This window comes from Callorhinchus milii, unplaced genomic scaffold (genome assembly GCF_018977255.1).
Source record: "Callorhinchus milii isolate IMCB2004 unplaced genomic scaffold, IMCB_Cmil_1.0 Scaffold7, whole genome shotgun sequence".
Taxonomy (NCBI): domain Eukaryota; kingdom Metazoa; phylum Chordata; class Chondrichthyes; order Chimaeriformes; family Callorhinchidae; genus Callorhinchus; species Callorhinchus milii.
The window spans coordinates 3,988,855-4,013,854 of NW_024704748.1; the positions used below are offsets into that span (position 1 = coordinate 3,988,855).

A 25,000-nucleotide genomic window follows, 5' to 3' on the forward strand; every position below is an offset into this window, starting at 1 on the left:
ACCCCCAGTAATACCCCCCCCCCCCCCACTACCCCCCCAGTAACCCCCCCCCCCCACTACCCCCCCAGTAACCCCCCCTCACTACCCCCCAGTAACCCCCCCCCACTACCCCCCGTACCCCCCCCCCCACTACCCCCCAGTAACCCCCCCTCACTACCCCCAGTAACCCCCCCCCACTACCCCCCCAGTAACCCCCCCCCCCACTACCCCCCCAGTAACCCCCCCCCACTACCCCCCCAGTAACCCCCCTCACTACCCCCCCAGTAACCCCCCCCCACAACCCCCCCCCCGGACTACCCCCCCCCCCCCGAGTACCCCCAGTAACCCCCCCCCCCCCCCCCCCGAGTACCCCAGTAACCCCCCCCCCCCCCCCCCGAGTACCCCCAGTAACCCTCCCCCCAAGCAACCCCACCCCCCGCCCCCCGAGTACCCCGCCGAGCACCCCCAGTAAACCCCCCCGAACTATCCCCCCAGTAAACCCCCCCCGAGTACCCCTAGTAAACCCCCCTGAGTACCCCCAGTAAACCCCCCCGGACTACCCCCCCAGTAACCCCCACCCCAGTACCCCCTTCTCTGTCAGGAATGCTGATGGACTGTGGCAGTGCCGTCCGGCGCTGCTGTATTTCCAGTCAGTAATAACAACAACAATTGGGGAGAGAAGGGGCGGTTTACATACAATAACAATCCTTGTGTGTGATACAGCGCCCCTTACGTCGTCAAAACGTCTCTAAGTGCTTCGGAGGACAGACTTGTCGAGTGAATTGACCCGTTTTGCCGGTGAAACAATAATAATAAATAATAACAACTATTGTTTCACAGTACTCGGAAGGAAACTCTGCTCCCGGTAACCCTGTGAGCCAAAGCCCCCAACGGGGAGGGTGGTCCTGGCCGGACGGACAGGGATATCAATGGCAAACTTTAGCTGGTTACGTTCTAGCAGTTACCCCATCGCACACTTTGGGGTCCCCCCCCCCCCCACTCCCAAGCCTTGGCTCTTGCCAACCTGCGCCTCATACTCTCTGGAATTAGGTGAGCAGGAGGCGTCCCTCCAGGGAGGGAGAGAGGAGCGAGAGAGCGAGAGTGGGCGCTTTCCATTCCAACAATCCACCTCTGGGATTTCCACGTCTACATTAAGACTTTGCATTTCCTGTTCTCATTTTCTTTTAAAAAAAACGACGTTTCGGTGAAGAAAACTTTCCTGTCAAGTGCACGAAATGATCTTCGGTGGGGAGTACGACGGCCGCTTTAAATGGAACGTCCCAATACTAATCCCCATTGCATTTCATCTGAAGCCGTGTCGGGATATCTACAAAACGTTATCAATTCTTCCACAAAAGCTCAAAAAGATTTACCATTTCTAACAAAACTGTTTTGCTCACAGGTGGTTGAACGGCTATTCTGTTGGTGACCGGTAAATATGCCAGAGGTAAAGTCCATGTTTCGAGAGGTCCTTCCTAAACAAGGTTTGCTTTCTGTGTAACTTGTTGACCAGCAGTTGTCCATTCTAAATTGAAGCTACGTATTATTATCTTGCGTCTACTTTGCATTAAATGTACCGTTTTGCTGTCTTTTTAGGTTCAGGAACTGAAAGGGATTTTTTTTTTTTAAAAAGTGAAGGAGACCAGATTGTTTGAACGTGAAACATTTCTGCGCCGTTAAATGGACTGTTCAGGATTGTATCCTCTCATACAAATTTCAAGTACATTGAAAGTTGCCCATAGTGGATTGATCAGAGCACTCGCCTTGCAAGCGAGAGGACCCGGGATCAGTAGGGACCGGTTGTTAGTCGATTGGTGGATCGCTTTCCGGGAGTAATAATCCCTCAAAAAAAAATGTGGTCACTCAATCCACAACTGTTTGTGCGGACGCTCCTGTGCGCAATGGGCTGCTGCGTTTTGCCCGTAAAATACAGTCAATTCACTTCACAGTATATTCTTTGAGAAGTCTCAACGACGTGATAAATGCACTAAATCAAACACAAGTATTATTATTAACAGCTAGATGGGTATCTAGCGCTTCGAGATGCTTCCCCGCGTGAAGGGCGCTGTATAAAGTGTAAGTTGTTATATCAAACAGCAGGATCAATCCACAAAATATAAACTGCAGTACGTGGTCTTATTAAAAAAAAATTAGTTTCCCAGTACTGAAGTTAAATCTACAAATTCAGATGGAGGGCATTAAACCTGCAGGAATGACCATATGCGAGACAGCTGCTATCCAAAGGATTTTCTTAAGCTGTTGGATAGTGTCCAGAAGCAAAGACGTGCGTGAAAACGCACTATAAACAAGGACATTTAATAAATTGTTTTTGTGGTGCAATGCAGATATTTTCAATAGAATGTCAAAACACTGCGATGATTCATCAGTCCCGTTATGTCATTTATTTAAGTGAAGGTTTAGAAAATACTTGTAAAATAAGAGTTAGCACATTTACCCGTTCGGTGATGGGATTAAAGGCTCTTGTTGGGTGTAAAGCTTTCTTGGTAAATTACATTTTGACAGTCTCAATCTAATTTCCTAGTGGCTACAGGCCCACACAACTATTGACAATTTGAGACAAATTAGCAATGTCAATCAGAGATTAACATCTCGCAAGTGAGAGACCTGGGTTCGATTCCCAGGCAATGCAAAACTTTGGGCAAGTTTCCTTACTCCCCATGCCTCTGGTTACCCAGCAGTAAGTAGGAACCCGATTGTTAGTCGATTGGCAGATCGCTTTTCAGGGGGTAATAATCACTTCAAAAATTATATTAATATGGTCACTCAATCCATGACTGTTTGTGGGACACTGCTGTGCACAATTGGCTGCTACGTTTCGCCCACAAAATATACAATCAATTCACTTCACAGCATATTCTATGAAGCGCTTTGAGACGTCTCAAAGACGTGATAAGGCACAATATCAAATGTAAGGATTATCATATAACTAGTATGGACCATGAAAAATTGACACTGTGGGCTGCACTATCAGGAAAATACAGCTAATTTTAATATTGGACATTAAATGGCTCTAGATCGCAAATATTAACTGTGGTTTTGACCATTTCTATTTTTCAGCAATATCTGCTGGGTTCTGGCTTCTTGCTGATATCTGTAACTTAAAATTCATTGCTATGTTGCTTTTGCATAAGCCCATACCCAATAGTTTCCTACTGCTAAAATAAAGAATAATTTTACAGTCAGATATCAGTGTACAATGAACGATTAGAGAATAGATGCTACCGGAAACCGAAAAAAAAAAGAAACTAAAATGATTTGTCCCAGCTTGATGTGACCACCTTCAAGGGAGGGAAATAAGTACAAATGTTATATGGTAATAAAATCAAAAATATCTCACTCTAGGGCAGCTATCCTTTGAGGACACTCCCACCATGGTGCTCTGCAAACCAAAGCTGCTGCCACTTAAATCCGTGACTCTGGAGAAGTTGGAGAAAATGCAACGGGAAGCACAAGAGACAATACGGCAACAGGAACTGGCACAGAGAGAGCAACAGATTCAGGAATGATTCTTCTCCACTCCCCGCATCCCTCTGGAATAATCGCTCTCGTAAAACTCTCGTCAAACGCTTGCATACCGTTGTAGTTTCAAGTTCTAGATTTTTCTAATTTTATTTGAGGAATTTAATGCTGGTACTTGGAAATGGTTTCTTTTATTTGGTGCCCAATATTGCACCAGAACAGATAGGGCACTAAAAAAAGCCAGAGCATTTTCTATTCCCTATTTTCATTATTCATTCCCCATCATATAAACAACTTGAATTTATATAGTGCCCTTCAATAGGGCCATGTCTCGGTGCGCTTATAAAAATGCTGCTTAAGTATCAGCGCTTTCAATTTCATAGAGTAATTCTAAATGAATAATTTACATAACTTTATCACTTCCCCCAAAATATTTTGGATCAAAACCAACACTTACTGTGCAGTGCTCCGAGCTACTATTCTGTGTCAGTGGTGCTCTACAAGTGCAATTTGTCTAAGCTCAAATATGCAGTGGTTGAAGAAACAAATACCACTAAATACAGGCTTCAACAAATCCCATGGTTTCCACTCAGTGGATTTAATTGTTATACCACAGGGGGTGTATCCTTGTACAGTAGATCCAATCGTAGGAACTTGTAAGCTGAATTAGTTATTCTGTCATGCTGATTCAGATACTAGAAGCGAGACAAGGCTAATATTATAAAAGATTTACTTGAAGTAAAGTTGTATTTATTTAGCATGTTTATATTGTATTACTAATGTCAATAAAAAAAATATACAAACTCCTGGCAGTATGGGTATTGTTAATTAACCTGAGCTCAAAAATGAAGGACATTAAGATTTTTTCCAACTAAGTGTTACCTCATCTACAAGCTTGATATTTAAAGAGGCCAACCAATGCCTTGGGACATCCTCCCGACGTAAAAGGCGCTATCCAAATGCAATTTTGTATTGTAAAAGGTTTACACTATCCAAATTATCTCAGCTTCACCTACTGCCCAGTCCAACTTGGAAACGGAGAGAAAAGGGAAGATGTTAATGCTTCATAAACCAACTTTATTGATTTTCACTTTCTGCATGGACCAAAAGTACATCCATTGTCATTTCCCAACTTCAAAATTAAATGGTTACTGCCAAAAGTCACTTGTACCATAAACCAATTGAACATTTAATACATTCTGCTGAAAATGCACAGATACAAGATACCAGTCCAGCTTTTCTTTTTAAAACTGCTTAAAGCATTGCATTTGTAGCATGAGCAGCCAAGAAGGGAGAGCCATTATACACAGCATGTATAACCCAATTCATACAGTTTTGTATTCAAACCAGTCATTTATAAAACCACAGTATTCAGAAAGGTGTGGCAGTGAAGTTTATACAAGAACATGGAATGATTAGATTGCTTGCGAATACCCTTAAAATAGCTTATTTTCATTGCCCACAAGCATGTTGCACCCACTGGTATCATTTCACCCCTCCCTCCTTTCCAAAAGAAATAAAATCAAAACCCCATATATTAAGTGCTTTTTTTTTTGGTTTCCTTTTCCCAGCAAGTTTACTGAAAATACTTAAATGATTTAACCCATCCTGGTCGATGTTCACACGTAATGTGAACCATGTGGATCAGAAATCTATAATCCAAGGTTAACCGCACAAAAAAAGAAATTGTTGATTACAAGATCTTGCTCGCTTTCAAAAACATTTTCACTTGAAGCGTCCACCATCTCCTTCACTCACAAAACGTTTGCGTCCCCTAAAGACAAGAGTTAAACACAATTAAAGTGTGCCGCAAAGTCCCAGTGATTTACAAACAAGAGTCATTTCAGTATTAACTCATTCACTCATCAATTGCCATTACATAGAAGCGTTCAGTGGAGCATTAACTTCTGATTGTGAAAGTTTCCTTGCCTTTGGTTAGTTAACTATCAATTTTATTTACGTCAAATTCCTATTTCATAGCACCCCTCCGTTTTGCCCTTTTCACAAACAGTGCAGCTGTGACTGGTCTTGACTAAGACGTAGGACATTCTGCGGTTTGTTAAACCTTCTACAGAAAGTTAGGTAGAAGAATTCATCCCAGACAAATTGTCATTCAGTGCAAGAAATGTCAGACTTGGTTCCTGCAGACTTCCAGTAACATTTCAAGTGATTTAATATACTTGCTATTGCTTGAAAATTCTTGACCACATGCATGCAAGATACATGTAAGAATTTACATAGAAATCCAAGTCAGATTGGCAAAACATGACAAATCAAAATAATTTGAACACCTGCACATTAATAAAACACACAAAAAGAAGTTTAATCATTGACATGGCAAAGAAAATGTTAAAAAAAATTAATATTCTCAGATTACTAAAATACTTTTTTTTATTTACACTATTTTCATCTCTCCGGAGACTCAGTTTACACCACTAAGTTTACACCATTAAATTATCTTTAAGATAAGTGGCACAATGCAAGTCACTCCTTCTTCTTGGGAGGGTTCAAAGTAGAAGAAACTAAACTCGAAGTGGGGTAAATGCAGGAACACAAACGTAAAGGGGAATCAGAAAAGCTAATCTGGTTCATAAAGTCTGCTGCATGTTCCATAGTCCATGTACAATCTGTTGTGTCACAGACTTCACTCCACCCTCTATCTCTTGCATAAAATAGTCCCTGATCTGGAACGGTAATCAAACAAAATTTCATCCCTCCCTACAACCGAGGCTTGGCCTGCTGCTGCGAATCCTCTAGATCTCCAATGATAACTCACTTGGTCACTACAGCCACAAATTTACACCCTCATATGTAGGCTTCCTTCCATGATTTTTTTTGAAAAAAAAGAGTGAAGCTCAAAAATTGAAGCAAATTATTTTGAAGGAGTGAGAGGACACAGAGATTCCCTCGTAACCTTTTCCACCTGGTGGTTCATGTTAATAATCCTTTGTAATGTTGTTGCTTTCTGGTTTAGCCAGCTACATGTTAAGCCCCGCAATGGACTATAATAATCCTTGCAACTGATATAGCGCCTTATCACATCTCTGAGATGTCTCAAAGCGCTTCACAAAATATGCTATAAAGTGAATCGACTGTATATTTTATGGGCAATAGGTGGCAGCGCACAGCAGTGTCCCACAAACAGTCGTGGATTGAGAGACCAAATTATTTATTTATTTTTGAAGGGATTATTACTTCAACATGCAGAGATTTTTTTAAAAAACCTTATCAATTGCCACATAGGATTAGCATTTACTTAATACAGCCTGGCACTGTACAGTCAAAGTATTTCAGGCGCACTTATTACTTTTGGGAAGGGGGTGAAGGAGAAAAGAGGTTTGACCCCATCAAAAAAAAATCCAATTCACCCTGTGCATTAAATAAGCCAAGTTACTTTCTGCCAGGCTGTATTGTAAGGCGTCTCCACTTGGGACGGGAGTAAAATAAGCTAAAGTCAAACTCCCTTCCTACCTGTTCAGTCCAAGGAGCAACACTAAATGAGCTTCAAGAAAGTCAGTCTGCAGTTCCACCTAACTCACTTTGCAAGTTGGAAGTTTGACAACAGAAGGGGCTGACAGGTTGCAGTAGATCGAAAATTAAGTTTAATTGAAAAAGGAAAAGAGAACACTGTAAGAACTCCTGTAACAGACTAGTTCCCTTACAAGATCCCAAACACAATTACTAGTCTATTATAATCTTCCTAATACAGGATAGACTACTTTGGGCCAGGCCTACAAACGCGGAAATTTATGAAACGTCACTGTGGACTGATATTAGAATAATCAGATGAAGCATCGACAGGCTTACTGACTTCCACATTCCTCACCTGGTGGGACAGAGATCCCTTATCTGTTTCACTATGATCCCCATCTGAAGGCACTGATCGACAAACTGTTCCATCACTGTATACGCCTGTGGCACATCAAGGTTAATGTCAGGGATCTCCTTGTACACTCGCTCAAATCCCTGCATTGTTAAAGAAAAAAAGGAACATTTCGTCTTTAAAAATGGCAGCAGCATTCATCTCTTTAATCATCTAAAACTTGCGATGTGTGAATTCTGATCCTCCGATTAAGACCTCCGATTAAGACAAATGGAACCACAAGACAGTGGAGACTGCACAAGAATCAAATTTTTAGAATCATATAATCTTACAGCAACCACAGAAGGAGGCCATTCGGTCCATCGTGCCAGCTCTTTGAAAAAGCTATCCAATTAGTCCCATTACCCACTCTTACCCCATAGCCCTTTTCAAGTACCTATCTAATTCCCTTCTGAAAGCTACTATCGAATCTGCTTCCACCACCCTTTCAGGCAGTGCATTCCAGATCGCAACAGCTCTCTGGGTAAACAAAATTCTCCAAAACATCACCACACAATTAGTTCGTCACGCACCATCACTGCCTTTGTTCATAGACAAGTCCTTTATATTTCTTTCACTAAATTTTTATGACGGAATGGAAAAAAAGCAACATTAATGGCAATGTTACAAGGATTAAGGAATAATTCAAGCTAATCACTTGTCTAAGTTCCAAAGCTCAAGACCCTAAATTCAAACATAGAACACGTTACGGGCTGGAACAGTTCAACGCTCAAATAGCTTGCAAAACTTCATTAAAATCACGCCACACATTCAGTCCAGTAGGCGGCATACTTACTCTGTTCATTTGGTCCAGAGTAATGACTGTTGATTCCCACAAAGACTTAAGCAGCTTCAGTATCATTTTGAAGGTAGTTTCCCCAGTTGATTCCAGAACCATGACTATAGCCTGAACATTAACATAGCGAATACCAGAATTAAAATCGACTCACAGTGAGCAGTATTTTAGTACTTTAGGAAAAGCAGACTTCAGACGTTGCCTGTCACTCTACAAAACAAAAGCTGCAAAATAAAAAGTTCTGCATCATTAAATATAATCTAGAAATGCTATCACTGTTCGCAAACAGCTGCTTTCAACAACTGAGAGGATGGCCGTGTTTCTTAAAAAGAAAAGTCCTGATTAAAAAAATAATAGTTCGATGTTCTAAACAATGCGAGAAGCCATTTCCAAATAAGGAGAGGTAATGCTCGGGATATCTAAAAAATGGAGAACTGGCTTTCCAAATATTATCCTGGAACTAAACCAACAATGAGTTTGTAGTTGGTATAGTTATGCGCGTTATCTTTCAGATCCAAAATATTTTGGCTAATGCAAGAGAAATCTGACTCAAATTTTGCTAGTAAACACAAGCCACAAAACAGTAAAACCTGGAAGAGTACCAAATGGCTCCAAGCTTTCAAGATCTTTAGTTTGGATAGCAGGTTATCTCCACCCTTTTATGGAATCTCAATCAAAATAATTTTCATGTATATTGTACAAAAAGCTAACCAATTAGTCCCATTCCCCCACAAAACACAGTCACTGCACTTTACAGTGCATCTTGTGAAGCTTTGAGACATTGTGACAACTTGATAAAGCGCAATATCAAATGCAAGAATTATTAACAATGGAGTAGTCCTGTAAAACAGAACAGTGGAGTCCTGTAGCTTAATGGTTAGAGCACTCGCCTCACAAGCGAGAGGACCTGGGTTCGATTCCCAGCAGGGCGAAACGTTGGGCAAGTTTCCTTACTCCACACACCTTTTTACCTAGCAGTAAGTAGGAACCCAGTTGTTTGTCAATTGGCGGAACGCTTTTCGGGAATAATTCCTTCAAAATAAATAATTTGGTATTTATCACTCAATCCACGATTGTTTGTGGAACACTGATGTGCACAATTGGTTGCCATGTTTCACCCACAAAATATACAGTCAATTCACTCAACAGGATATTCTGTGAAGCACTTTGAGATGTCTCAAAGACGTGATAAGGCACTATAACAAATGCAAGGATTATTATTATCACAGAAACAAAAGCAAATTACATTTGTATAAGCACTTTTCACATCGCGAGGATGTCCCAATGTGCAGGGGTTGGGATCAGGAGGGATGGAAGGTAGAAGTTTTCGCAGTTAAACAACAAGGAAGTTCAGACTAAGATGGCCCCATTACATCAATGCCTCAAGGCCTCATAGACAGAGTACACTTTAGGTGGAGTGGTATGGTACAGAAGGTGGAATGGTATAGAATAATAATAATAATAATAATCCTTGCATTTGATATAGCGCTTTTCACGTCGGGAGGACGTCCCAAAGCGCTTCACAGAGTACACTGTAAAGTGAATTGACTGTATATTTGTGGGCAAACGCGGCAGCCAATTGCGCACAGCAATGTCCCACAAACAGTCGTAGATTGAAAATGACCAATTTATTATTGTTTTTGGTTTTGGAGGGATTATTATTAGGCTCTGTGTGGAGTAAGGAAACTTGCCCAAGGTTTCGCCCTCTGCCTGGAATTGAACCCAGGTCTCTCGCTTGCAAAGCGAGTGCTCTAACCACTGAGCCACAGGACTCCAGAAGTTACCATTAATACCAGAGCCAGCCCAGGAGTTCTACGAGCATATGGCCCCAAACTGAATTATATTTGTGAATGGCTCAAGCTCTCAAGAAAACAAAAGTAAACTCTGCATACCAAAATGCTTATTATTTCATCCAGCAATAAGTTGGAAAATTAATACGGGCATAAAATTGAGACAGGTGGCACTTTAAAAGAACCTCATCCTCATTGTTGATAATGTTTGCTCCTTTTGGTTATGTGGAGAATATGGTAATATGGGAGACAAAATGGCAATTTCAATATCAAACATTGAATCTCTGCAATTCTCATTTCAGTTATTAAAACAGTGTCGACCAGATCTGCAGGGCTCGAGTTGTGTTTTTTATTTACCTTGTAAACAAATTCGTGGTGAAAGTGTGGCACTTCTAGCTCCTGCAGGCACCGTTCAGCCTCAGTCACATCTCCAGACAGCTGGTATTCCTTGAGTAACATGTCAATCTGTCAAGGTAAGGCTGGAGATGAATGGTCCGGTCAAATTTTCTGCGGCAACTAACAGATTCATTCACTTAGTACGCAACAAGCTCACACAAAATGTGCTTGGTGACTAAAAGTAAACCAACTCCCTACTCATATACTGTCACACTATGAGATGTTAGCTCAATAGAAATTCCAGTCTCAAATAGAAACGTCACATCTTTACATTAAAAAAAAGCAAATGTTAAAAAGTTCATCAAGTACCACAAACTGAGAACTCCTGGATGTTAAAGCATGTTCACAGCCATGAATGTGAAAGTGTTGCAGCAGTGATTTAATCGTCTTTACTATAATCTGCAATTTAAAATATTTTTAGAAAACAATTATTTTATAAATGATTTGTTTATTCCTCCCTCCCTATCATCCAGGGTTTTGTGGAGTGAGCACCATTATAACTGAGAATTATAACTGTGTACCTCCTGGGAAAGATGCTCAACGGGTCTTTGTCCACCTCCTATTCCCCACACATTCTCCAAACGCAGACCACCCCTCTTCATGCTGAGTAATACTGTTGCCCTGCCCAATGCAGACCTGAAAGAGGGAAAGAATGTTGCACTGTCAAAGCTTTTCAAAGATTAGTAGAGGACTTCAGATTTAGCCACAGCTGTGCGCAATTGGCTGCCACGTTTCGCCCACAAAATACACAGTCACTACACTTTACAATATATTCTGTGAAGTGCTTTGAAATGTCTTGGAAGACATGATAAGACCCGATAACAAATGCAAGGATTATTATCATCTGCACCTGTGTATTGGTTTTTAATCATAACTCAAAATGCCTGCCTTTTGTTTATCAGTGTAATGATCAGTGATGGTTGTGTGAAATGATCAAATTTCTCAGTTGTTCATCCTTTTGACCTGCCAGCCTCCAACTTCACCTCGGTGAATGCCAGAAAGGGGAAGGAATTGGAGCTTTCGGCCATCGTTCAGCTCTGATTGCTGCAATCAGTCTGCTACAGTGGCAGAAAGTTGAATGAAGCCAAATTGTTGATACCAAAATGTAATGAATGACATTCATTACAGGATAGTGTAAGTCACCATTACTGTTGGAAAACACATCTCCCCAGGCACCTGAGGAAGTAGAAGGCGTTGGAGCAGAGTCCCCCCAGGTTAGAATGAATCACATCCTGTTATTGTCAGAGAGTCTTAGGCACTTCCTGTTATTAGCTTAAAGTTTTAGGCCAGATATTGCTAGACTTTCAAAATCCATAGATCTACTGCTCATAAGATTGCTTGAATGGTTTCTAGACTGCAGCCTGCATCAAAGATGCACTGTACCCAATCTTCCAGAACAGAAACCAACCACATACCTGGAAATCGTGCAGTCCACCTTCCCTTTGTGCTTCTCAATGTAGTCTTCAGACAAAATTCTATCCGCCACAGCTCTAGCAATGAACTGACCAACGAGCTGTATGGGGAAACAAATAATTTAAATTATAATATGTTTGTTTCTCTTTCCAGACGAAAAAAAAGGCAAAAATATGGCAACTTTATAAGATCTTTGCCAAAAAAACTGTGTTCGTCTATTACCAACAAGTTCCTGCCGTGCAATTCACTGTAAATCCCAAATTCAAAGAAATAACTTGGTGAAGTGAAGGCACAAGTCAAACCCGGAGCTTCTTCACCATAGCATATTTCTCTTAAGGAAAAGTGCAACCTTTGCCCATTATTGGCATTTGAGGGAAAAGAGAAGGGCTAAGTTAGTTAGCTTTAATATCTGTAAGGGTGGGGGGGAGAGCGAATGGTTCTAAATGATGCTGATATTATAATAATCCTTGCATTTGATATAGCGCCTCATCACGTCTTTGAGATATCTCAAAGAGCTTCAAAGAATATACTGTAAAGTGAATTGACTGTATACTTTATGGGCAAAACATGACAGCCAATTAATTGCACTGCGTTTCATGCCCCACAAACCGCCGGGGTTTGAATGATCACATTTGGTTTTCTGAAGAGATTATTACCCTTGGAAAAGCAATTCGCCAATCGAGATTTATTAAGACCTATACCGTATTTTATGGAACACCTGAGTTAATTGGGACCCACATAAAGCAGAACATCTTCAGTAGAAACCTGCTCTGATGGCTTTTCACATTGGAACAGACAGTACCTTAACATGCTTGCAGTGCCTACACTGAATCCACAAGTGCAATATAACTTTTTGAGGCACTGAGCGCCTCCTATTTGAAAATGGAAGTCTTCACAATCCCACTCACTTAAAGAGTAAATCAGCAACTTCCAAAGCAATGTATTAGAAGCAGAATTAAATAAGTCTGCGGAAGAACTATTCTCTAGAACGCAAAAGCAATCGATTGAACCTACAGATGCGCACTTCCTCAGTTGTGTGATGAAAAAGCAGTAGAAAAATTCAGATCCAATTATTCAATATTGACTGTGGCCTGTTTGTGCCTCGTCCGCTCCACCATCGGTGGTCGTGCCTTCAGTCTTTACACCCCGTACCTCTGGAACTCTCTCCCTTAATCCCTCCGCCTTGCCCCTTCCCACCCCACTTTCAAATCTCACCTGAAGATTTTCCTTTTTGATCGTGCTTCCAGCTGTCGGTGATTTAGATAAACAACTGCCTTGTGTTAAACTGCACCACACTGACCAGGAAAGTCGCAGCTTCAATTAGTAGTCTGGGCTGATTTATAGTCAATTCACTTTACAGTATAATCTATGAAGCGCATCGAGACGAAGATGTGATAAAGCACTATATCAAACGCAAGGATTATTATTATTATTATTGTACAGATAGGACTGAGTATAACCTTGACAGTCACACAATTCAATAGTCTACCAACTTACTGCTCAGTTTCACAAAGGAATGGCTGCAAGATTTGAGGAAGTTACCAGAAAAGATTTGAGCACTTACTCAAACCTTGACTCAACAGGAAAGGTGGGAAAACAATACTCCAGTATACAGTGACCATGAGGGAAAACTGGTTGGCCACAGAGCAAGAGATGTAGGAAAGATAACCCCCCTTCACTGAACCCCATGTTCTCCTCTCCACCTTTGGTGGCCATGCCTTTAGCCACTACGCCCTGAAACTCTGGAGCTCTCGCTCAATCCCTCCCACTCCACTTTCAAATCCCGCCTGAAGACCTTCCGTTTTGATCGTGCTTACGGTCACCTCCCCACTCCCTCAGTGTCAGACCCCGCCACTGTCAAGCACTTCGGGACGCTACCCTACATGAAGAGCACTGTATAAATGCAAGTTGTTGGTGGTGGTGGGTTATTAATGTCGGTTGCAGGAGCCCAAAATGGGTTGGGGAAAGCGAGGGAATGATTATTGGATGTTGAAACATCAGGCTTAAAGCACATCAAGTAACAAGCACAACATCTGAGCCACCGACCTGTGGCGCTCCAGGAGTGTCTAAGGCTAGTTCTGGCAACTCTTTCAGCAGCATATCAAAGGATTTTTCCACATCACCCGTGGTAAGGACTTTCCCACAGAGATCAGACAGAAGCCTGGATGTGAGCTCACGGTGACTGGCCTTCCCCTCCAAAGCCAGTGACACTGCTAGCATTGGCACACTGCACTTCATTCCACCAAGGTTCAAGTTGTTCAGCAGTTCCTACAAAACAAGCAGCGAGAATACGTCAACACGTTTATAAGCCGAGCGAGAGAAATAAAAGGAGTTAAGAAATTATTAACATGGTTCAATATTGTAATTCATCTATCAGATGTCACCTTAAAACAAATACCCAGAAACCTTCTTTTAACACTTCACTTAACTTTGTAACTGTTATGAATTTACTGTGTATGAATTCAGCTAGTGTGATAAATTTCATTTTGAAACTACACATTGCAACTAAAAGACAAGGAAGTTAGTTATGAGGGACAATTCACAGTATTTATGATCAATGTGAAGATCCCCATGTCTAGACACTGCCTGTTCAACTGGATGTTAAAAGATCTCTGAATAACAATCAATAATAATAATCCTTGCTTTGATTACAATGCTTTCATGTTGGGAGAGCACCTCAAAGGTCTTCACCATATTTTGTAGGCAAACACAGCAATGTACCGCAAACAGCCACATTGAGAATGATGATATTGGGAATTGTTAGCCAGGACGCTGGGAGAAACTCCCTTCTATTTTTGAAAGTGCCATGGAATCTTGATCAACCTAAACAGGCTGACAGCACTCAGATTTAATGTCTCATTACAGCACCTCCAACAAGTCAGTATATAGAAATCTCATTGAAATTCATTAATCATTATGTGCAGATAAAATACACAGTTCACAGAACAAGTGTAAGAATACCACCAAATATGGAAGGCTTATTACAACAGTGAAATGGCACCCTGCAGTATAGTATTGAAGACCAGTGGGACTTGCACTTGAGTGCAAAGACACTGCAAAATGTCAAGCCTTTTGGAATTATTGCAAACTGAGCTACTCATGTTGGTATCACAGTTGAAACAAGTGTTGTAAATTATTTAATTTAATTACATTTTGGAGAGAGCTTGAGCTTGCGGCACTGAGACTGATGGAACAAAGAATAAATGTCATCTACAAATATGGAAATATGAAAAACTCCCACCAGTTGTGGAGCACATGTGGTGTAATGTAATCACATGACATGTGGTTTTAATTTAGACTGGATTTCAGCTGCCTATTTTAACTTTGAATGCAACATTTTATGGGTGTCCCCCCTCTTGTCTTCCAAATGTAAGAACAGTTTTCTTCAAGGACTGATTAAATGACTGAATTGTGACCCAGGTCGTTTTATCTCGGACTCTCTCAAGGTAGGCCTGAATTGTTACTAAGTTTGGAAGGAGAAGCTGGAAAGAATTGGCTACGACTTGTGTCGTTTGAGCTCCAAAATATTCATAGGCTGCGCCAGGCTACATGTTAAGCTGAACTCTAAAATCGACAAGATCTGTAAATAGGCCTGTTGCAATTTTCAGCAAACTAGCTTGAATTAAATACAGTAGTTCAGTTTCAATGCATAAGGACATTATTACTGGCAGCAGCTCTGGAATGAAAAGGGAGCTTTTTCAAATTCCAGTCTAACTTATAATGAGCAGCTCTCAGGGACCACCCTAGCGGGATTGGATTAGTATTATCTTCCAAAATCCACTGTGGCTGGGAAGGGAGGGTTGGGAGTAGAACAGCTTCCAGTTTTCAGGCATGGTGAAGCTAACACATCTGCAGCTAGTTTCTCCACCCATTTGGTGGTTGCAGAACTTCCTGCTTTGTCTGTGTACCCTGCTGGAACTAGAGGATTTAAGACCTGAATTCTCTAAAATATCATCAACTGTAAATAGCCAAAGTATAACTGCACCACAATTTAACACACATGGTTCAGGCTCACTGGTGGCAAAACAGATCCACTCTGCATTACCATCTCTCTGGGGGGATTACATGCTTAAATTATTATAGCTTAAACTAGCTTTAAAATGAACACATGGGAACAGATTTCCAAGACTTGCGTTCAATTAGATTGAAATCAGTAATGAATTGAAAACGTACCAGAACTTCATTAGTGTCTCCATGTTCAAAGTATTCTTGTACAATCGGAGTCACGGTTTTCTGGAAAGCTCCTTCATCGAGGGGTAGAACCACAGTTTCATAAATACAGCTCTCCTTTTGGGATTAAAATACAAAGCTGATGTTGATGCCTGTATTTCCATTTCATTGCGACACAATTTGAAATTTAAAACAAATGGCAAATAAAATTGCTTGTGGCGGTTTAAATGTCACAACTTTGTGAAAATAAACACAAAATATACAGTCAATTGACTTTACAGTATATTCTGTGAAGCGTTTTGAGATGTCTCGAAGACATGATAAGGCGCTGTATCACATGCAAGAATTATATTATCCAAAGAAATAAGAGAGCTCAAAACTAAAGTTTTTTTTTTAAAAAAAAGGCACGGACAAATACCATTGGAAAAACAGGTTGTTTATTTCGACCCTAACCTGCCACAGAACTCAAGAAAGATTCCGTTAGACACCAATGCCAGATATCTACTCACCTGATCCTCATCATAATTGGGATCTCGAACATCCACTTCCTCCACATCGTACACCTCCCCAGGTGTCCCCCAGACACCCTTACCTCCTGCTCCACCTGCCAACACAATTCAAGCGTTTTTTTTTAAAAAATTATGATTAAACAAGAGGACATAATGAGAATAGAATGTACACTCATTGGTTCAGGTGAGAAGTTCGTAATTCTTCATTTAAGGCAGCGGCACCTCTTGATATTTACTATTGAATCTCTAAACAGAATAGATCTAAAGTATTTCAATGCGAGCCAATATTTGAGCATTTTATAATAATAATAAAACAATATTATAATAATAATAGAAAGCTAAGGGACACTTGATGTGCAGCGTGGATTAACTGGCATGTTTTGAATGCTTGCTTTCCTCCCAACTTCAAAGTGCGAGCATTCACTTTATTCAATGCAATCACCATACAATTGCATGCACACCATAAAAAAAAGTGCTTTTAGTGTTTTAAAAAATCAAGTGCTTTGCTTATTTTATTTTAACTATACAAGTAATGCAGATTGCACTATAATTAACTTACAATTAGCTATAAGGAAACAAGAGGCGAAGAATAAAATCAGAATCCCAAAAGCAGAGTATTGTTCAATGAAACCAAACTTACAAACCTCAGTTTGGTCAAGCAATGTAAAGGTGTATAAAGTCTCTGGGTTCAACATGAAATATTTTGTTATTTTTTATTTGGCTGCAATCAAATCGTCATGAACACTACTTTTAAAAAAAACATAGTAAAAAGTTACACACAGCACAATCTAATTTTCCAAAAAATGGAAGATTTTTCTCCCCGAACAATTCCCCATAGTTTCAAAAGGACAAAACCACAATAGAAGTGCACTTGCAGCAAGTTTAAAAAGTGAGTTAACAGCAGAACTTAATTTTTTTTTGTTACACAAAAAGAATACTTAATCTCAAAGTATTACTCGTTTGAGCGCTCTGAGATACCGTCCGGCACAAAGGCCGCTATATAAATGCAAGTCGTTGTTGTTATGGCACATACCATAGCAAGAGATAACAAAAAGGTCCACAAATAATGAACTAAACGCCCTGTGCAGTCGTGGGCAATCGATTAGGCACAGAGAAATGCAAAATGACAACTGGGTTTCACTGACGTGGCTGCTTATGTCCACAAACCAATTTCAGTAAAAGCACACTGCTTTGATAATACTGTAAGAATTCTTTACAAAAATAGTGGTGAAGCAGGTCAAATGTTAAATGGTGCTTTACAAGAATGTGAGGATAATATTCTGATGCCAATGGTTTCACATGCAACAATGGAGTTCTCTTTGCTGACTGACTGGCGCAGTGTAGCTCATATCCTTTACAAACTTCTGTCGTTTTACAAAGTAATTTGTTGGCTGCAAAGCAACGTATTGGTTGTATGATTTGCATTCTGTTTACCAGCACGTAGGAACCCAGCTGTTAGTCGACTGGCGGATCGTTTTTCCGGGATAAAAATCCCTTAGATTTTTTTTAGTAAAATAATAATTTGGTCACTCAATCACGACTGTTTGTGGGACACTGCTGTGCGCAATTGGCTGCTGCGATTCGCCCACAAAGCATACAGACAATTCACTTTACAGTACAAACATATTCAAGACGGAGATCGATAGATTTTTAAAAACTAAAGGGATTAAGGGATATGGGGATAGGGCGGGTAAATGGAATTAGGTTAGAAGATCAGCCAAGATCTTATTAAATGGCGGGGCAGGCTCAAGGGACCGAATGGCCTACTCCTTCTCCTATTTCTTATGTTCTTATTTTGTGAAGCACTTTGATACGTCTCGCAGATGTGATAAGGCGCTATATTAAATGCAAGGATTATTATTATTCTACAGCTGCCAGTCAGGGTCTTACAACCTTGAAGCTGAAATGGGAAGCAAATATTAGGCTTCTCCTTTCATCCAGTTTTTAGGAGCGATTTAAACCAATAGTTGGCAACTTGTTTAATTGACCTGATAGCCTGGAACACATTATCTCAGTAAACAAAGATACACTCTCCCAATTTACTGACATGCATCAACTCAAGATCTTACGACATCAGGCCACAAGTCCAGTGGTTGTATTGAACAGTGAGTCAATAATTCCATTGAAACTATTCATTTTTGCACTCTCAGTAAAACATGGTTACCTTAAAGTGACATCTTAAAGAGGGTAAGGTCCAAGGCACAAAACCACCCATAATTAGGACTCTCACTCATAGTGACCACATTGAAGTGAATTGTGGCAAATGGAAACAGGGTATGCAACATAAGCTGTGGATTCAGGTACAATTTTGGACACAGTGGGAAAGAGTAGATGAGTTTTCCCTGAAGTTGGTCTTCTCATTCATTTATATGAAACAACTGAAAGTGTTCTTGTCTCCAGCAGAAACTCTACTTTCTAAATGAATGTCAATGGTTAAGTAGGTGTGAAAATTTCATGAACCTAAAAGAACAGCTAATCCCACAATAGTGGGCGGTACACTTGTTTTGTGTCAAAGTACTGTACAGAGAAGTAAACAAGTTAATATTGAAGCTCCATCAATCTGATTGCATCCTTTGATTGCCTCAATCATGAACTGTTCCGTCCTAAAATCCATCACAGCAATGTGTTTATTTTTTTTAAACAAACAGATAACTTCCTTGGTCAACGTTTTGATTTGAGTGTACGTTGAGTCTATATGGACAAAGCGAATTGCTATATTACAAAGCAAATGTCGCTTCCAAATGCTCCTGAAATGTAAACAGCAAATTGTTCCTGGTCAACATGCAATTCTTGCCAACAACCACAGATTGTCAGCCCAGAAACTCTGCTCCCAATAGTCATTCTGTAACTGGCTTCAGAATAGGCATTCAAAGCAAGATTATTGGTAGCCATGAGTTGAACCAAAGACTGTGGAGCAGCAGCAGAGCATATAAAAGTACATTCAACACAAAGTGCTCCTCCTCCAGGCCACTTTACTAACCCTTTATTCACTGGATTGCAAACCTTGCAATACAATTGTCGTTTAAATTTCTTTTCTAAAAAGTATTAGTGGACCAGGTATCAGAGTTCAAGAATCCACAGAGGGTACAATAGAGAAGTCGTCCATCCAAACCCAAAGTCTCTCTTTCAGGTACAAGACCAGTAACATCTACAGCCATCCTCCATCGTTTGTTCACCTATTCCTACAATGCGATTAATCCATAGGAAGAAGACCTTTGGACCTGGTCAACCAGGATAGTCAGTTCACGTCAATGCAAAGCTAAATACAGTATTAACAAAACAGCATTAACATAACAGAACTTCAGACCTCTTATACTTGACCCAGATCCTTTGCCTCAATGTGGTTTGCTGCAGAAAACGAGCGCTGAAACCTGGACAGAACTAACTTCCGCCAGAAAAATACCCTTCAGCTTAATTCCACTCGTACTTGCCTTTTTTGGGCAGTCCTCTCCCTTTCCCCATCCGTGACTTTCTGTCCATCAATTTCCCTTTGGGGCTGGTGGGAACAGTACTCCTGCTATTCTCCCCATTGTCACTGAGAGAATCTCCTCGTCCAGAATCCCGAGACGAGTTCTTCCTCAAACGCCTCTTGGCCTTCGCCTTGATCCGAGCTTCATGAAGGGACTTCTCTTGCGGTGTCCAGTTTCCATTGATTTCACTTGGTATCATAACAGCTTCAGTCTGATCGTCATCGCCAGACAACATATCACCAGTGCTGTTGTCAAGTTCTGAAATGGCAAGTTTAACCATTAGGTTAACAGTGTGCAGCATTGTATGGTAAAAGTACAATAAAATGTGTACTTTTAGGGGGAGCCTAAAGGGCACAGGAAAATAGCTCAGTTAGCAACAGACCTGCCACAAAGCAGAGCGGATGAGATGGGCGTCTCAGCTTTATAAAATATATTGACATGGAGTACTTGCATCTTGGAATGCAGTTAATGAGCTTTCTGTGAGCGCTGTACCACAGATGAAACCACAACTACACCACTAATGCCAACTATGCCAATTCACCCAGTGTGCCAACTGAGGGAGAAAATTAGAAAGCAGCTATGATTGAAGAAATCAAAATGGGGAAATGCCACACTAAAGACTGCTTCGTTGTTCAACTCATTTTTGATCATCTGACTCACAAGAAGGTTTTGGGTAAGCAAATGTGATCCATCATTAAAACGTACTCGAGGCAAGAATGTCACCATCTCCAATCCTTCTGCCTTTTCCTTCTCAGTTTAGAATGATTTGCAAGGCAGAATCTCACCCAATTAATTCCGTGCATTAATGCTAATAGTTAACATATTCAGCAAGTAGACTACAACTTCTTGGTTTGGCACTGTTCTTATTGCAAACGCTTTAACTAGACAGAGTTTGGAATTGACCAGTGCTCTGGAATTTGCTGTTTACACTGTAGGGAGTGTTCCCCACAGCACAGCAGCTGAGAAACAAGAGTTCAGTTTGTTTCAAAGTCGAAATACAACTTTTAAATTCTTGTCATTGGACAGGAAAGGTGTCTACACCCACCCACGCTTCAATGAGTGAGCTTCGTAAGTCAGAAAACAGCCAGAAAACAAACCGGGTCCAACGCCACCAACAACGAGCATCAGTACTATGGAGATTAAAAACCACACTGGTCTCCGGTCCTCAAGAGGAAGTAGCACCATGTGATTTATCTTACAGCATTGCTACCAAAATTGTGGCCATCAACACAAGGTAAACATAGCGATAAAGGGTTGTTGTGATATAAGCAGCATTAAAATAGGAGCTCCTGAAGAAAGGATATATTTTCTGGGAAAAAGAGAAAGACTTTTAAATGAGCCTCAGACTGCGAGATACGTAGCAATGCAGTTGCACATTCGTACCATGTTAGAAGTCATTTAAATTACTGATCCATTGACAGAAGAATCGCGACAACTGCCAGCACCTCACTCAATGAGAAGCCATCAGCTATGAGTCCAAAGAAAGGCACCAAAGTGATGCCATGTCATCATCTGCATCTGTTGGCAGGCAAAACACTGTCTACTCTAACGATTATGATTAGCTTGGGCTGAATTAAATAGTCTGTAATGGATCATCAACTATTTTGTTACGAAGAACATTGTGGGGTCAAAACTCGGTGCAAATTAATATCCAATGCAAATTGAATATCAACAATCAATTAAGATTTACTCTACAAGTTAGACCAAAAAAAAAATCTTTCCCTGTTTTGGTATGTCAACCATTACTTCTAGCTGGTCATAGTATTTAAGTGCCAGTGTTCAAATACACACGGAGCTATCCCTTTCTGTTCTCAGTAAGTAGCTCTAAAGCACAGACTTTAAGCAACAGACAAAACAAGATCTGCACAAAGCAGCCGCAATAAGTTACAATACCTACCCTAGACTTGGTGTTGTAGCGAAGGCAATAATACATAATTGTTTGCCAGAGTTCAAGCAAAACTCTGCTTACAAATATGTGAACACATTCCTTATCTCCAACTGCACTAAGCAATAGAAAAAAAAAAGCTCACTTTTTAAGATAAAACATAATCAAATGGCTCCTTTGGTGAAGTTTATCCCGTGGCAAGAGCCAAAGCAGAGTTATTTCTCAATGAATTTCTCAAGTAAATTAATCCCAGTCTCTAAACAGGCTTTCTAAAGCATTGCTCAGTAAATGAGGCCCAGGACGATAAGACTGATCAGTTATCAATCTAAACCGTTATTCATAAGATAGAATTGGAATTGTAGTCAGTTCAGACCCAAGCAGAATTCTTAACTTAACGGTTCAGAATAACGACTTGAAGCATGTTCTCAAGGCGATACGCAGCCCACAAAACACCGTTCCCCCCCAGCTGAACAGAATCTGAACACATGCCATTACTAAATGCCCAGTTCCTCTTATTCCCTCCCGATGCTCGTGTGAGATAGCTGAATAAAGTAGTCATGCTTATATGCTTTAAGAAATATCGAGGGCAGCGAGAAGACGTGAAAGTATTTTCAAATTTCCATTTGCCTAAAAAAAATGCTCAATACATTGACATATACTGAATGAAATGTACTCTCACAGAACCGTAGCATTTTAAACCTCTCAAAGCAGCTTCAGAAAAAAAGTTTCCTTACTCCACATGCCTCTGTTTACCTAGCAGTAAGTAGGAACTTGTTATTAGTAGATTGGCAGATCACTTTTCTGGGGTCCCTTTAAAAAATAACAATAATAATTTGGTCACTGAATCCACGACTGTTTGCGGGTCACTGCTGTGCGGAATCGGCTGCCGCGTTTCGCCCACAAAATACAATCAATTCACTTTACAGTATATCCTGTGAAGCGTTTTGAGACGTCTCGAAGCCGTGATAAGGCGCTGTATCAAATGTGTCAAATTATTATAATAATAATAATAATCCTTGCATTTGATATCGCACTTTTCACGTCTTTTTTTTTCTTGAGGGATTATCATCAGGCGTGTGGAGTAAGGAAATTTGCCCAAGGATTCGTCCTGCCAGGACTCCATTATAGTCATTCATTGCAGCACTAGCCGGGTTTGGGAGTCATTTCGGAGCTGCCCGAGCCTTGAAAGCCCCGGGATACTTCAGCATCCAGCTGGCAATGCCTTTTATTGGAGTCAGGCGGCCCCACGGTCAGCTCCCGGGGTAAGCGAACCTGCCAGCCACCCCCCACCCCCCCCACAGTTGCCGTGAATGAAAGCACAAGACAGGATGTGAGCGGCCCCGCCTCTCCCTGGAGCACACAGCACAGAGCAGTCCGAGAAGCGAACAGAAAATGGCTGAGTTTCGTGTGTACAAAAATAAATCCCTGCGATCTTCATTTCTGCTCCAATCCCGAGGCCTGCACGCCCACACACCGAAAGCTCGGAGACCATTGTGAACCAAACAAAGTTCACTCTGCATTAGGTCGCGTCGGTTAGAAGGGAGTTATTACTGCGCTCAGGAACACTGAGCTGACGGAGGAGGGGCAGAGGCCCACAGCCGTAATTGTGTCTTTTCAGATGCTGGATTTATTTTAGATAAAAATAGCTGCGTTTGACATAGCACCTTATTACGTTGTCGAGACGTCTCAAAGCGCTTCACAGGACACACGGCAAAGTTAATGAATCATATGTTGTGGGCGAGACGCAGCAGCCGATTGTGCACAGCAGTGTCCCACAAACAGTCATGGATTGAATGACCAAGTTATTAAGACGTTTTTCCAAACCTCAATCGATTCCACCTTTTTCCCCCCCCTATCGCCTCCACGTTAATACCGCTCCTTACCTTTTAAGAGCAAGATTTTGCAGCGGCAGGGGAGGTGAGGAATAGCTGTTGCCAGCATTCCTACTGTGGGCGTTAATAAAAGCAGAACTGGAACACAAACCTCTCTGTACCACGTGTAACATTGTTTATGTTTCTGCTGCAGGATTTGAGACACTCGCGGGGATAAGGCTCAAGTACTTAAGCATCGTTAAATACAATTTTTTTAAAAAAAAACAGCAGCGTTCGCCCGTAGCTTACCCGAACAAAAATGGTAAACAAGCGTAACAGGATTTAAATCTGATCAGTACGCGGAGAGGGAAGAAGGGAGGGAGGGTGAAGAGAGGAAGAACTATAATGGATCCACCATTGCACGTGGTGTTGTTATTGCAAAACAAATAAAAAGCTTCCATCGGAACTTACCAAGTAAAAGTAAACATATTTACTTTTACAACTACAAGAGCAAACGCTCAGTTTCGTCCACAAAATACAGTCACTTCACTTTGCTTTGTGAAGCACTTTGAAACGTCTCGAAAACGCGATAAGGCGCGATATCAAATGCAAGGCTTATTATTTATTTATTAAAATATCCATTCCCACATTCATTTTTGAACCGTCGCTTTCTGCCTATTTAATTAAAAAGCATTCGAAGAAAGCAAATGTAACTTATTTTAAAAAATAAGTACAGGTCGACACCCAGTTTATACGGACGTCTATATACATAAAATTAAACGGTTCCCCAAGTTGCAAACAAACCCTCCACCCCCCACACACCACATCCATTAATAAAATCAGTGGGAGACCTCTGTCTCACAAAAAACGAGACCCCCCAACTCATACCCCACCCCCAAGGCATAGATTCTGATCCAGTCAGAAACACAGCGATACAAATTTACAGGTCCAGATGGCACTCACACTGTGAGACACATACACAGCTTAACCACACACAGACACAGAGCACCACAGATTCCTACCACAGAGTGACAGATACATACAGTATCACAGACACACACTGAGACAGAGACCCACACACAGTGAGAGACACACACACACACAGTGAAATAGAGACCCACATGCACACGGCGAGCGAGACACACACACACACACACACAGTGAGATACAGACACACACACACACACAGTGAGATACAGGCACACACACACACAGTGAGATACAGGCACACACACACACAGTGAGATACAGGCACACACACACACACAGTGAGATACAGGCACACACACACACAGTGAAATGCAGGCACACACACACAGTGAGATACAGGCACACACACACAGTGAGATACAGGCACACACACACACACAGTGAAATGCAGGCACACACACACACACAGTGAGATACAGGCACACACACACACACACAGTGAGATACAG

General features: G+C 41.1%; 2 protein-coding genes and 1 non-coding gene across 4 annotated transcripts in view; 2 read left to right on the forward strand and 1 right to left on the reverse strand.

Moving 5' to 3' along the window:
- Positions 1-1,092: 1,092 nt before the first annotated feature.
- Positions 1,093-4,275, forward strand: bbip1 (BBSome interacting protein 1). Its single transcript, XM_007903612.2, has 2 exons — positions 1,093-1,463; positions 3,343-4,275. Exons 1-2 carry the CDS (start codon positions 1,418-1,420, stop codon positions 3,504-3,506), a joined length of 210 nt encoding a protein of 69 aa, XP_007901803.1. The 5' UTR covers positions 1,093-1,417; the 3' UTR covers positions 3,507-4,275.
- A 244-nt stretch (positions 4,276-4,519) lies between these two features.
- The window catches only part of pdcd4b (programmed cell death 4b), a 23,002-nt gene continuing 2,521 nt past the window's right edge, over positions 4,520-25,000 (reverse strand). The window contains exons 1-11 of one of the 2 annotated variants that reach the window (XM_042336687.1): positions 23,634-23,706; positions 19,827-20,123; positions 16,396-16,490; positions 15,890-16,003; positions 13,763-13,984; positions 11,719-11,816; positions 10,825-10,939; positions 10,265-10,372; positions 8,118-8,228; positions 7,286-7,425; positions 4,520-5,233 (exon numbers count right to left, since the gene is read on the reverse strand). In XM_042336687.1, coding sequence (XP_042192621.1) covers positions 5,185-5,233; positions 7,286-7,425; positions 8,118-8,228; positions 10,265-10,372; positions 10,825-10,939; positions 11,719-11,816; positions 13,763-13,984; positions 15,890-16,003; positions 16,396-16,490; positions 19,827-20,123; positions 23,634-23,691 — 1,407 coding nt within the window. In that variant the 5' untranslated portion in view covers positions 23,692-23,706 and the 3' untranslated portion in view covers positions 4,520-5,184. Of the gene's footprint in view, positions 5,234-7,285; positions 7,426-8,117; positions 8,229-10,264; positions 10,373-10,824; positions 10,940-11,718; positions 11,817-13,762; positions 13,985-15,889; positions 16,004-16,395; positions 16,491-19,826; positions 20,124-23,633; positions 23,707-25,000 lie in introns of those variants that run through there. The other variant, XM_042336688.1, reaches the window with a different exon arrangement.
- On the forward strand, positions 8,977-9,049 carry trnav-cac. The gene has a single exon. It is a non-coding gene; the product is annotated as a tRNA-Val (tRNA).